The 14517-nt window shown below is 56.1% G+C and overlaps 1 protein-coding gene across 6 annotated transcripts; it reads right to left on the bottom strand.

Moving 5' to 3' along the window:
- Nucleotides 1-495: 495 nt before the first annotated feature.
- On the bottom strand, nt 496-9089 carry GIPR (gastric inhibitory polypeptide receptor). 6 transcript variants are annotated; one of them, XM_045988478.1, is made up of 13 exons: nt 9055-9089; nt 7700-7828; nt 6980-7079; nt 6399-6506; nt 5820-5923; nt 5015-5118; nt 4676-4820; nt 3494-3921; nt 3098-3167; nt 2891-2979; nt 2662-2800; nt 852-893; nt 496-755 (listed from the first exon to the last, which is right to left on the bottom strand). In XM_045988478.1, exons 2-13 carry the CDS (start codon nt 7769-7771, stop codon nt 549-551), a joined length of 1608 nt encoding a protein of 535 aa, XP_045844434.1. In that variant the 5' UTR covers nt 7772-7828; nt 9055-9089; the 3' UTR covers nt 496-548. The 6 variants fall into 6 exon arrangements, with proteins under 6 accessions (XP_045844434.1, XP_045844433.1, XP_045844431.1 ...); XM_045988477.1 differs by having other exon boundaries at nt 6980-7075; XM_045988475.1 differs by having other exon boundaries at nt 496-893.
- Nucleotides 9090-14517: the final 5428 nt, after the last annotated feature.

Below are 14517 nucleotides of genomic sequence, written 5' to 3'. Positions count from 1 at the left end.
TCTTCCTTGACTTTTCTTGATGCACTTCCCTGGTGCAAAGCGGTGGCAAATTCTCAGTTCTGCCTTTAAATACCACCAGAGTCCGACCACTTCACACCCCTCGGCAGCTACCTCTCCTGCCCCTAGTAATCTGTCTCATCACATGGCAGCGTCTGGTCCTGTCTGGTCCTCAGGCAGCGCCAAGCTCCTTGTTGTGGAAAGGCCCTTGCAGATGCTGCCTTCAGCCTAGAATCTTCTTCCCAAAGGGTCTCCTTCACCTCTTGCATGGCTTAAGTGTCACCTCCTCAGAGATGCCCTCCTGGACCACCTTAGGCTCCCTTCTAATTTTCCCTCAGCCATTCCACAGTGTGTGTCTAACTTATCTGTTTTTGCTGCCCGCCCACCCCCCCCCATTATGACCTGTGAACTCTAGGAGAACAGGGACCTTGTCTTCTGTTTCCCCCCTCCCACCGCACCCCAGTTTCTCCAGCGCCCTCCATGCTGGGCCTGGTACACAGTAGGCTCTCAACAAATGCATGCCAACTCGAATGGACACAGCATCCCGCTGCCTAGCAGTAACTTTCCAAGACCCGGCTGGCCTCATCCCCAGGCCCTGGGAGGGTCCCCGAAGACAGGGCGCAGTCAGGGGCGCCCCGGCAGGGGCCTGAGCCCGAGGGCAGGATCCCAGAGGCGCGCTCCGATGGCTGGCGGCGCTCCTCCCCGAGGCTGTGGCGCAGGCGGCAGCGGTGCCAGCAGCGTCGGATCTCCGACTGCACCTGCAGGGCGACCGCGTTCAGAACGTTCCCCGCGCTCCCGTACGTTCCCTGCGCGGCCGCCAGAGGGCGCGGGCGGCAAGCCGGGGCTGTCCCTACCTCCTTGTTGATGAAGCAGTACAGGACGCTGACCATGAAGCCCTGCCGGGAGGAGGCGTAGAGGTTAAACGGGAGAGTGGGGGCTCGGATCCTTACCGGGTCCCAAACAACCTCGGTTGCCGCTACCCCAATCCTAGACCGCTTCAATCACCCTCTCCCTCGCCCCCCTTTGCCCTCCCGGGTTTGCTGAGAGGGTTAACAGGGGACCCTGGAGGTAGGCTGCCAAGATATGAGAACTGCTTCCCGGCTTTCTGACCCACTTGGGCAAGCACTTAACCCCTCTGGGCCTCAATTTCTTCATCTGGAAAATGGGGTCATAATGCAGTGGTGGTTGTAAGAATTGTAATAATATGCAGGAAGCTGGAGCGCCTGGTACATAGCGTTAGCCTTAAACTTGTTATATAACATTATTATATATATTACATATATTAATAAATTATTTTTACTTAAGAATTATCTTCATATAAGTACACATTTTACATATAAACTTTATAAAATCTAATTACGGGGCACCTGGGTGGCTTAGTGGGTTAAAGCCTCTGCTTTCAGCTCAGGTCATGGTCTCAGGGTCCTGGGATCGAGCCCTGCATCGGGCTCTCTGCTCAGCAGGGAGCCTGCTTCCTCCTCTCTCTCTGCCTGCCTCTCTGACTACTTGTGATCTCTGTCCATCAAATAAATAAATAAAATCTTTTAAAAAAATAAAATAAAATCTAACTACTATTGTTACTTGATAAAGTAAAACAAATCAATTCTTTATGTTAAGATCTTACAAATCTTGCTATTAATTTCCATGATCCTGTTAAAAATCTAACTCTGATCACATCCCTCTGCTCCCATGGCTCCTGACTCACTCGAGGCAAAGCCAAGGTACTCACTTGGCCCAGGGATCTGCCTGGGTACCTCACCTCTTTGTCCTGTCTCCCCTTGCTGCCTCTGGCTCCCACCGCCTCGGGCATGTTGTCCTTCTTCCATCAGGAAGGGTACTCTCTCCCACATTAGGGATCTCACACTTGACTTTTCCCTTCCTGGTACATTTCCCCCAAATATTTGCCAGCCTGGCTTATTCTCTCCAGGTCTCTGCTCCAATGTCTTCTCGGTGAGGCTCTCACCAGCTGTTTATAACCCCATATTTTGTCTGCTCCCCTCTTTTCTTGCTCCCCCCCTTCTAAGCACATCTCTCCATCTGACACTCTGTGTATTTTATTTATATAGCATGTTTAGCATCTGTCTCTCCCGCTACAGGTTAGGGACCGTTTGGCTCTTGGCCTCCAAGAGTGCTTGGTACACAGTAAGGGCTCAATACATTTCTGCTGAATTTAATGAATGAACAGCCTTGTGAGGTGAGATTAGTATTGTTCCCACTTAGAGATGAGGAAACTGAGGCCGGACAAAGAAAAGCGGCATGGTGACTAGGGTCAGGCAGGGCAAGTGCAGGGTTGGCCTTAAATTTTGGAGTGCCTCCTTACATTTTGGGCCGTCGGCACCCCATTTACCTCACCGTAGCTCAGACTCTAGGAGAAGGCCACTGAGCAGTGAAGTGGCAGAGCCTGAACTTGGGCCTGGTCGCGCGGGGCTGCAGAGCCCTCCATCTGCACTAGGGGGCAGTGCTGCTGAGGCTTCCTGGTCTGTCCGCCTCCCCAGCTCAGGACCGAGCGAGCCCAGTTTTGTGCAGAATGTATGAATGAACAAGTAAACATGTTCACACCCCATTCAGCGGCCGCATCACTGGACGATTGTGGACCCCGTGCCTGGGGAGGAGGGCCCCAGGACGAAGGGTATAGCCCCTGCACCCGCCTTAGCGCCTTAGCACCTGGAACGAGCTGAGGAAGATCTCAAAGCCGAGCTTGGTGAAGCGCAGGGCACCCCGGGCCTGTTCCTCTGTCACCGGGGCAAACACCACCTCGTGGACGCCCAGCAGGGGCACCAGCGTCAGCGTAGAGCGAGCCAGCCTAGGAGTAAAGGGTGGCCGTGGTCCCGTGGACCCAGGTCCTCCATCTCGCACCCGCCCCCTTTCCTCCATCCCCGCCCCGCTCCCTCACCTCAACCGGTAGTCCGGGCAGCGCATCTGTCGCGTCCTCAGCTTGGACACGAGGATGCCAAGAATGCGAATGAAGATGAGGAAATTAATCTGCAGGGAGAGATAGAGGCTGAGCCATCCCCATTCTGTCCTGGGGGGCAGAGGGTGGCGTCCTGTTTCCCAGGGTGGGCGTTTCCAGAGGGTGGCCTGGAGTCAGGGTCGGCCGTACCAAGATGGTCATGAGGATGGGGGTGCGTATGATCCACCAAATGGCCTTGACATCGTTCCGTTCCCAGCACCTGGGGGAGGAAGAGTGGAGCTAAGAGAAAAACCCCCATCTCCCTGGATCACACACCCTCTCTCGCCAGCTCCGCCCACTTTCCTTAATGCCACACCCACGTTCCTTTAAAGCCCTGCAGGCTACTATACAGGCTCCACCCCCATTCCGCCCCCTCCCCCGGACTCAATCTTTCCTAGTTCCCCATTCCTTTAGATCCTACCCAACCCCTCCAAGCCCCTGACTGCACGTGCCCTCCAAACCTCCCCAAGTTTCCATCAAAACCCGCCCAGAGTCCCTCAAAGCTCCGCCCGCCTCCCAGGCCCCACCCGAGACCCCAAGACTCACTGCGTGTTCTCGTACAGGTACCTGACGATCACCCAGGGAATGACGAAAAGCGCGGGGGCCCCTGTGCAGACCCGACCCCCGCCCCCCACCCCGCCGCAGCTGTCAGCGCGCGCACGGGCCCCGCCAGGCCCAAGACCCGCGGAATTTCCCCCGCCGGGGTGGGGAGGCAGAAGCCCAGAGAGGGGAGGAAACCCCCTGAGGTAGACCAGCAGGGGAATCGGGGAGTGAAGGCGCGCCGGACTGGGCAAGGGACAGGGTCGGGGCTCACCCCAGCCGAGAAGCAGGTAGCAGCGGAAGTGGCCCCCCTCGGTACCTCCCACAAGCACCAAGAGACTGTGTAGGTAGACACCCTCGACCAGCAGCCACGTGTAGTTGGCACCCACGCAGTACTGGGTCACGATCTGGGCTGTGCGGCAGGCAGCAATGGCCTAGGAGTTGGCCGGACAGGGGGAGGGGCGGTCAGGGCCTCTAGGGTGTCCCCAAGCCTTCCTCCTTCACCTGGTCGTCCTTCCGCCTCCGTCTGCAAGCCACTATTCACTTCCCACTCTGCAGCACCAGAGGATGGTGTCTGGGATTGATTTCTCTCTTCCATTCTCTTCCCCTCTATGAGCTGTCCCGCTTTTACCTCTTTAACAACTGGAATCTTTCTCTTGCTATCAGAGTCCCCTTCCCCCACCTCCCAACCCACCCCCCACACACGGGGCCCCCAAATATGGCCTCTCCCACCCCATCGCCTTCTAAAAATTGAACTAAACTACTTCACCTACCAAAAAGTTTCTCCCACCCCGTCACCTTTGTCCCTCCAGCATGGGGACTCCTACCCTCAGCCTCTAGCCTCCCCCACTTTTGTTTCACAGTCACAAATTGATATCTACCAAATCCCCGCCCCTACCAGTTTCTCCCATTCGCCAAGCCTCACCTCCAGCAGGGGACCCTCCTTGCTGGAGAAGTCCAGGGAGGGGTGAGATAATGAGAGCCAAGTAAGGGAAAAGTCCCATATAGTAGGTGATGGGGCAGGTGATGGAGGAGGCTGAGCGGGGAGGGCCCCTCTCCAAATGTGTTTGGAGAGATCAAGAGAGAGAAACTGTTGATGGTATAGGAAGGAGTAAATGGGCTGGCGGCCTCTTGGCCCCACCAGAGGAGGCAGAATCCCAATTTGAGAAAAAGAGGGGTGCTGCTCACCGGGTTCCACGGGACAGGGGCCTGGCCCCCTGGGTACGGGCCCGGTGGAGGTAGCAAACGGTCTCGGGTGAGGATGGCCGCCGCCCGCAGCATGAAAGATGTGAACAGGTTGATGTGGATGTAGTTGCGAGTGCAGCGTAGCCGCCTACGGGATTTGGGACACAGTCTGGGGACCCCTGGGGACCTGTTCTCGGCCACACAGAGTCCCTTAAATCACCTCCCTGCCCTTCCCACAGAACCCCATTGGAGGTTGGTCACTTGTGGAGCCTGACCACCCCATCTTACTGGGCACATTAAGGCCCAGGCCCTGCTGCTGTGACTCAAGGCTGGAGGTCCCACCTGAAGAAACTCAAGATGAGTAGGGCTAGCAGCAGCGTGGCGAGGGACAGGGAGTAGCCCACAGTGTACATGACCTGCAGCCGCTCCAGAATCAGCCGTTGATCCTAGGTCGGGGTCGGGAGGCGGGGGTTGCAGGAGGGTAGGAGGACACAGGAACAGTTCAGTGTTTCCACTCAGGTCCAGAAAGGGACCCTGCTTTTGGTTCCTGCACAACATCCCAGTTTTCTCTTGGGGATCCAACTATCCTTGCTTGAGTGGGGCCAACTTTGCCCCTCAGTCCAGGACTGAGCATGTGATGAGCCAATCAGAGCATTCTCTATAACCCCCTACACATGCAGACACACACACATACATACACAGTGATTAGTGCAGGCTGGATGCATGACCCAAAGTATCAGTCCTGGGACATTACGTTAGAGCTATTAAGAACAAAGTTCTGTCTCCCCAGTCTTGTTTGGTTGGTGGGATGTGAGCCTGGTGCTAAATAATGAGGACCACAGTTTCCATCCCACAGAATAGATGAGATCATCACAGAGAAAAAGTCATGGTATGTTGAGAGACAAAAAGATTCCCAACACCATTGAGCACCTAGATCCGTCTGTGCCCGAAGCTGATACTTTATACTTTTCAATCACAGAAGCCAATACATTTCTCCTTCTTTCTCCACCCAGCAAGTTTAAGTTGGGTTTCTATTGCTTGGAACCTAGAATCTTGAATAGTATAAGGGGTTTCAGGCTTGGCCTGAGGCAGCTGCCTTTTCATCTCTCCCTGCACCTCCTGACCTGAATCCCTCACTGCTTCTTACCTGAAAGGCCCCATTCTTTTCTGGATTCTCACACTGCGAATGGTCTCTCCAAGGTCCCCATTGGCCATCACTGCCGCACTGGCGGAGGACAAATCCTGCGGCCACTGTGGCGGAAACAAAAGAAGGGGTCAGAGGCACAGAGAATGAAACAGAAAGACAAAAGTAATACAAAGGCAGAGATAGCCAAAATGATGTGCTGATAATAAACCCTTATGTGTATTAATTAAATTAATATTCATAACAAGCCTATAAAAATGATACCGTTATCAACCCCATCTTACAGAAGAGGAAGCTGAGGCATAAAGAAGCTAAGTAAGTTGCTGTAGGCCAAACAACTAGTTAGGACAGAAAAACCAAGACGCCCAGAGAAAATAAGAACCCTGTGGTCCTCAGAGAGATAAAGAGAAAGAGAAGGGGCATTAAGTGACAGAGCCAGGGTTGGTCAGGCACGGGGAGACACCCAGCTGGACAGAGAGGTGCTGGAGATCAAGTGTAGGCAAACTCCTGGGAGTGGCGTCTAGGGAAGGGCCAGGAGCTAATTTTGTCAGGGGTGGGCCCTGGGTCCAGGGGACGCCTCACCATGACGATGCCAGGGCAGGTACCAGGGGCAGGACACACGGGCAGTATCGTTGGGGGCAGCGTAGTCCCAGCAGACGTACATATCGAAGGACGCGTTACAGGCGAGGCCTGAAGTGGGCGTGGAGGCCAGACATCGGGTGGATGGACCCGCGCACAGCCCAAGGCTTCTTCGCGGTTCCCAAGCAAGCTCCGCCCTGGCCCCGCCCACCTGGGGTGGTCCAGTCCCCGGCTCCATCGCGGCCCTTCCCACCAGACACCCCCGGCCCCGCCCCATCCATCGTCCACTCAGGCTCCACCCACCTGATTGCAGCCCCGCCGGAGACTCCGCCCATTTCGAGCTTCAACCCTGGCTTCTACCTCTAATTCACGTTGTGCCCCAGTTCCCCAACCACTCAGGTCTAGGTCCTTCCCGCCGAAGCCAAGCATCACACAGGCCACTCCGACCCAGGCCACTCCAACCCAGCCCACCTCTACCCCAGACTTCCTCAGGCTCCGTCCGTCAATCCTAGCCCCTCCTCAAGCACACCCCTCTCAGCCCCAGTCCTTCCCCTGCCCCCCAGTCTCCGCCCCCCTGGTCAAACCTGCTGGGGGATCCAAGGCTTCCAGCGTCTCTTGGCACTCTCTGCGGTACCGTTCCCAGCGCTGGTACAGCTCCCCCGCCGTCTGCCCAACAGAGCCTGTCTACGGAAAGAGAGGAGGGAGGCCCCTCCAACCCCGACCGACCACCCCCCCCCCCCCGCCCCGGGAGCACGGTTCATGTGGGCTCGAAACACCCTACAGAGACTTGAAGAGGCTGCCCTGTTCTGTCCGGGAGTCTTGGGTGACTTAGAAACCTCTTCTAGGTCTTAAGTGATGCCTAGACCAGGAGAGTTACTAGGGCGGGGGCTGAAAACCTTCAGGAAAATTAGGGGAAGGAGCGGCTGGAAATCATCAAGAGGATTTGAGGGGGAAAGAAGAGAAACTGGAAACAACTTGAATCTGGACAGGTGAGCAGTCTTAAAAGTCTCTCTGCCGCGGGGGAAGCCTTAAAACTGTCCCCAGGGGCGCCTGGGTGGCTCAGTGGATTAAGCCGCTGCCTTCGGCTCAGGTCATGATCTCAGGGTCCTGGGATCGGCCCCGCATCGGGCTCTCTGCTCCGCAGGGAGCCTGCTTCCTCCTCTCTCTCTGCCTGCCTCTCTGCCTACTTGTGATCTCTCTCTCTCTGTCAAATAAATAAAATCTTTAAAAAAAAATAAAAAAATAAAACTGTCCCCAGACCTCCCTCCTAGCCTCGGACTCCTGTGGCTCTTCAGGGTCCTCACCTTCGCTCTCCGGAGCAGCGGCCCCCACCACAAGAGCAGCAGCAGCAGTCGCCAAGGCGAACAGTTCAGCATCGTGAGGACGGCGGGGCATCGGGGGCGGAGAGCCTGGTCTAGTAGGGGCAGTCCGGCCTGGAGGGTCAGGGCACAGTCAGGAGCCTCCGCCCTCCGCCTCCAGCCCCCGCGACACCCGCTCCGCGATTCGAACAGGCGGACTAGGAGGCAGTGCCCCCCCACCCCCACCCCCACGAGTGGTGAATTGAGGGGTGGCGGGAGAGTGGGAGCGGCCAAGATCCAGCACGTGATTCCCAGGCCCGCCCCCAACTGTTGCTGGGGCAGCGGCGGGGGAAGGGGGGTGTTTGCTGAGGGCGCGGTTGCCCTAGAGCTGCCCCGGGCGGAAGCGCTAATGTCACTGGGAGTCTAGACCTAGAGATTCTGGGGAATCTGGGGGACTGCCTGGGAGAGGAGGGCACAGTAACCGTCAGGCGTGGAGCTTTGAAGGACCCTCAGGGTTCCCGCTGTCTGAGCCCAGAGGGTTCTCAAATAGCAAATAGGATCCTGACCCTATAAAACTTGCCAGCTGTGCATGAAGCCCAAGGTCAACGGAACAACCCTCTCCCTAGGGACCAGAGAGGAGTCAGACCCTGGGCTTGCAGGGGCCCAGATGCCTGAAAATTAGTCTAACACCAATTCCTTCCCCTACAGCACCCTGTGGAGAAAGGGGGAAGCGGAGAAGATCTCAGACAGAGCCCCAGAAATGGACGAAATAGAAATAGAGACTGAGGGCGCCTGGGTGGCTCAGTGGATTGAGCCGCTGCCTTCGGCTCAGGTCATGATCTTGGGGTCCTGGGATCGAGCCCCGCGTCGGGCTCTCTGCTCCGCAGGGAGCCTGCTTCCTCCTCTCTCTCTGCCTGCCTCTCTGCCTACTTGTGATCTCTCTGTCAAATAAATAAATAAAATCTTAAAAAAAAAAAGAAATAGAGACTGAGATACATACAGGCTGGAGCAGACTGAGACACGGAGCAAGAGATCAGAGAGCAAAAGACAGATACAGTGTGGGCTAGGAGACAAAGAGGAGCTAGAGACATAGAGAGAGACACAGAGAATGGGGCAAGGAGAGATGAAGGTACAGAAACAGAGCCATCCAGAGGCTAAACAGAGATGGGGAGACATGGAGACAGAGATGGGGAGACATGGAGACAGAGATACGGAGAGATGGGCAGACTGGAGAAGAGAGAACACAGGTACAGAGAGACAATGAGACAAAGGCAGGGGCTAAGAAACAGAGAAACAGGGACCCCAGAGGCTTGAGTGGAACATGGGGGCGGGGGACGGGCTGGGATCGGGAAAGCCCTCACCTGTCCCAGATCTGCTCTTGGTCAGTCACTCCAGGCGCTCCACTGCTGTCTCTACAGCCTCTCTCTCCTGGGCTCTGGAAGAGGTGACAGCCTGGGGTGGTGGGAGAGGGCGGGGCCAGGGAGCTGGAGGGGGAGCTCTGGGGCAGAGACCTGGGAGGGGGGGCAGTGGCCCGCGAGGATCTCAGAGTCGCTCAGCGCTCAGCGTCACATGGAAGCAGTCACGGAGCCGGGGTCACAGTCTCTCCCACTGTCGCGCCTATCCCACCAGCCAGGGCACACAGCCGCCGTCACTCAGAGAGCAGAGGTCTCCCCCCCCCCCGCATCACCCCCCCACACCGACTGACAGCGACACAGCCCTGCGCCTGGACTCCGCTCACAGAGCCACAAAATCACGGCTTCCCACAGTTCTTGTGACACTGTGTCAGTCGCACAATCACTAGTTCTCATCTCCCCACTGGCCTGTGGTCTCCACTAGGTTCCCAGAGCCATTCAGCACAGGCTTGGACATGGAGCAGAGGCTGGAAGGATGACCCCGATGATGACATACACACACTGATACGCGGTCCCTTGCGCATATGATCCTTGCCCTCCCCCGCTGCAGGCCCCACACTAGGTCATGCAACCATACCCGTCAACACTCTCACAGTTCCCACGGTCCCCAGAGTCCACAGCCACACCCCAACAACACACTTCCCCCAACCATCAATAAGGCCCACACTCTCAGGGTGTCATGTTGTCACGCTGTCACCCTCACGCGGTCACACCCAGTGCCACGGTGGTAGGGACACACATGACTCTGCTCCCCATCCGCACCCGCGCTCACGAGTCCCACAGAGTCCCACACACATCACATGCCACCGTGCCACCCTCATGGCGTCCCATGCAGCCCCACGGACGCACACAGGATCACACCCCATCGTGCCACCATCCCGCACGAACCCACAGCCACACAGGGTCTCATGGTCAGAGACGCCACCAAATCACACACCTTCCCACAGTCTCCACTTCCAGTCTCTTCCTTTGTTCTAAAATATGGGGACCGGGGAGCATCTGTACAGGAGGGGGAAGCCTTAGAAACCGAGTGCCGTGCCGGTTCTCGATGTTCTCATCTCCCAGTAATACAAACCGCCGATGCACGCACATTAGTCAACTTGTAACACTCAGGAGCACTAGGTCCCCTGGGACCTAGGGACTAAGTGAGGCAGAGGTGAATGTGCCCACTTTGCAGAGGAGAAACTGAGGCCCTGATGTGCCAGCAGGGGCAGGGAGTAGGGGGGATGCGAGGTCCAGCACCAGGAGTGGGAAGGAGACAAGTCTGGGAGAGGGGGGTGGTCAGGGGGGTGGTCCTGGCTCCCTGGCCTCCAGCTGGCCTCCCTGCTCTCTGCCCCACATTCCTGACGCCCTCTGGGTCCTGGGAAAGGCTCGGTTCACGGAGTGGAGAGGGAGAGGGGTCTGAGATAGCCAAGCACCTCAGGGAGAGGCTGGGCTTGGGAGGGAGTCTGTCCTTGGCCCCAAGAGAGCCGAGGGGGGGGCACTCAGCTAGGGCTGGGACCTTGGGGGGAGGTTAGGAAGGGGGAGGAGAGAGACTGGGGAAGGGGAAAACAGTGGAGAGTAATTGAGGTGGTGAGAGAGACAGGAAGGGAAACTAAGGGCCCAGAGAGACCAGAGACAGACAGACAGGAAGAGACGGAGACAAGAGAAACCAAGAGCGACAGAGAGGAAGATATCGAAAGAGACAGAGACATAGAAGAACACAGAGAGAGAGAGAAAGAGATCGAAAGAGACAGAGAAAGATACACCGAGAGAGAAAGACAGAGAGATAGGGAGAGAGACAGAGACAGATATAGGGGAAGGGGACAGGGACAGAGCGCAGGCCACATTGAGAGGAAGACAGGGAGGATGGAGGGAGAGTGAGCCTGAATGATGGGTGGGGCCTGAGGAGAGGCGAGTGAGCCAGGACTCTGCTGGGGCTCAGAGATCCTCACCCACAGCCCTGCGGGGGACCCCAGGGGAAAAGGGAGCATGGGGTGCATAAGAGGTGTGCTGTCTGGGTCCCTGACTGGCCCTTTGCGCACTGCAGCCCTCCTGGGTCCTCTGCAGTCTCCCAGGGTCTGGGGAGGGGACAGGACGGACACACACATCTTTCTCCTTTCCCATCCCCTTGTCCCATCTCCTGTCAGCGCTCAGGGTCTCTCAGTTTCTCTCTCTCCATTGCCTCGGGTCTTGGATCATGGCGGGGTGCTGTTGTCGCCTCACCCCCAGCAAGGAGCAGACAGTGCCCCTCAAGGGAAGTTGCTGGAAGGCCTGAGTCTACCCCGCTGGGGCTGCAGCCAAGCAGAGCCTGTGGGGAGCAGGCAGGGGCCCAAAGTGCCAGCAGATGGTACAGGAGAAATGAGGCAGAGAGAGATGGGGAGCGGGGGCACCCCATGGGGACTGAGGCCAGAAATGGGAGGCTGAGGGGGACCCCCCTGAGATTCAGAACTGCAGATAGATGAGCCCTGAAAGACAGAGACCCACAGAGACACACACTACATGTACACACAAATAGGATACAGAAAACGCAGGAACCCAGAGACAGAAAAGAGACAGGGATCCAGAGACAGGGGCTCAAGAGACAAAAAGACATGGGAGCCAAGTGAGAGACAGAGACAAAGACCCAAAGAGAGACTGAGACGTAGAGACATGAAACCTAGAGAGAGACAGAGACATGGGGAAGCCTAGAGCTGGGAGACAGGAAAGAACGGAGACAGAGACCCACAGAGATGGCCCAGCAGAGAGACAGAGACCCGCAGACAGGTTTCCAGAGACAGACAGAGCCAGGGATGAAGAGATAGTCCAGACAGAGATTTGGAAAGCAGACAGACAGGGATGGAGATAAACTCTCCCAAAGACACACTCAGAGATGAGGCAGAGATGCCCAGCACCCCTTGCCCTCTTCCCAGAGGGGGTGCTCCCTCCACACCCTGCCTCTTGTTTCCATAGCGACCTCCTGGATCCTGAGGGCAAATATTGTCCTGGCTAGAAGCAGCGGGGCTGTGTTGACATAATCTCCTGCTGGTGGGGTGGGGGCTCCAGGGGCCCAAGAGGCCAGGCTGGGGGCAGGAGAGCAGAGGGGATCTCAGGCGGGGGCGGGGGCACAGTTATCTCCTACTCCCCCCGCTGCCACCACCACCTCCAAAGCAAGGTGTAAATCTTCCCACCCTCGGAAAAGACGCAGAGAGATTCAAACCTGTAGCCTTGGCTGCCCCCTGGTGGTCGTGCGAACCTCCGTTCCCAGCAGCAAGAAGAACAGGCATTTTTCCTCCAGGTTTCTAGAATCTTCCCCCAGCCCCTGCTCTGGTCCAGGCCCCCCCTCTCCCCAGTCACACCCCATTTTTTTTTTCCCATTTGCAACACCCCCTCCCATAGGACAGCTAGGCAGCCAGAGTGGTGATGCTAAAGCAATAACTGCCCAGTCCCTCTCCAGCTTAGAACCTGCCATGGCTCCCCAGTGCCCTCAGGAGGAAGCTCGGGCTCCCCTCCATGGCCTCCAAGCCCCTTGCTGCACTCCTCAGCCTTCTCTCCGAGATGGCCCAGCTCTTCAGACTCTTCCTGGGCCTTTGACCTTTGTTCCAGCAGTATCCTATGCCTCAAGTGCCTCAACCCAATTTTTGTTTTGTTTCCCAAGCCGGCCTGAGAGTTAGCTCACTCACTCATGCACCCATTCAACCAATAACTAATAACTTCCTCTCCTGGACTCTGAGCTCAGCGAGGACAGGATCCCAGCTCTCTCAGTGGCTTCTGGGGCCCCAGCATCGCCCAGAGTAGGGTTTTATTCATTTTACTTGGTACTTGTTGTGTATCAGGTACTGTCCTTGGCCATGCTCGGGGCTCCCAGGGGCCTGGCCCTCCTGCCCAGCCCAGTTGTAGACCCAAACAGGGAGACAGATTAACAGAAGGAGAGGGAGAAAGAGAAACACAAAGAAGAAAGAATCAGAACGATGGGGGAAATAAAGCTATGAAAAAACAATGTAGGATCGGAAGTCGGAATAGCCGAGAAAGGAGGTCACTTGCTCAAGGGGACATAGCTCATAAGTGAGGGATCAAGCACCCATTTCCAGAGACATAAAGGGAGACAGAGAGAGAAGAGAGAAAAGTGGCCCAGAGGAGGAAACCTAGAGGCAGAGAGAAAATCCGAAGCCAGCCCGGAGTGCCCGCTCCGCCGGAGCAGAGCTGCCTCCTCTCCACTCCCATCTTCCAGGCTTTTGGCATCTCCCTGTGAAAGCACTTGTAATAAAACTCGCTCCATTAGTCTTACCCAAAAGCCACTGTGCTGAGCACTTGACAGACCTGAGCTCACTGAACCTGCTCGTCTCCCCTGGGAAATGGGTGCTGGAATGGCTCCCATTTTGCAGAGAAGTAAAAGCTATCTGGGCCACTGTCACTGAGCTCATGTGAATCCTGACCCCTGGAGGGCAAGGACTGACTCATCTTTGTGTGACACCCCCCCCCCCCATACACACATACACACAACACACCTGGGTGAACTCCATCTGCCTGTGGTTCCACACCCCTCCCCCAGCACACGGAGCTTGCAGTATCTGAACTCTGGGCTCCCACTGAGGGCCCTCTGGGGGCACGCCAGTAACAGCCCTTAGCACAATGTGGCCAGTGCAGAGTTCTGAGCTTGTGGAGGTAGAGGGTGGGAGAAATGGGCATTTGGGAGGCAGGATATCTGGGTTCTTGTTTTGTTTCTGTCAATAACACAACCAGCTTTGATCATAGAAGGATAATGGCCTACATCTACCTTGGCCATCACTTCGAATTCATTATTGACCTTGGTGTCTTTCGTAGTAGGTGTTCCCTGAGAAATGGATGGGAGTTGCTATCATTTACGGGTGCCTACATGTGCCAGGCATATTTACATCTGTGCTCTCACTGGGGCTCACGGAGGATATAGGAACAAACTGCAAATATCTTCCCACATCTTTGAGGTCCTACAGGACCTGGTGTGTCCATCACCTCCCTGACCTCATCTACCTCCTGCTCTCCTCTCCTGCAGCCTAGCCTCATCAGCCTCCTTGTTGCCCCAGGAATAGGCCACACTCATGCCTACCTCAGGATCTTTGCACTTACTGATTTCTCTGCCTGGAAAGTTCCCTGCTCCCCCCCACCCCCCACCAACTTCATGCATGATTGTTTCCTTGTCATTTACATCTCAGCTCAAATGTCACCTCCTCAGAGAGAGCTTCCCTGACCCCACTCTCCCTAAATTAGCCTCACCCTCCTGTCCTTGGTCATAACTCTTTCTTGTCTCTGGAATACCAGGCTCTGAAATTATCTTACCAACTCCATGCCTATTTCTTCATCTGTAAAACAGTGGTGAAAATAGGGCTTGTGTTGAAGATAACTGAGTGTTTGGCATAGTAAATGCTCAATAAATGTTAGCTATGATTACTTAATTGTTTTGTGTATGATGACTTA

Source organism: Meles meles, chromosome 19, assembly GCF_922984935.1.
Source record: "Meles meles chromosome 19, mMelMel3.1 paternal haplotype, whole genome shotgun sequence".
Lineage (NCBI taxonomy): Eukaryota > Metazoa > Chordata > Mammalia > Carnivora > Mustelidae > Meles > Meles meles.
The sequence above is the reverse complement of the archived record's forward strand: the minus strand, read 5'-3'. Positions and strand labels throughout refer to the sequence as shown.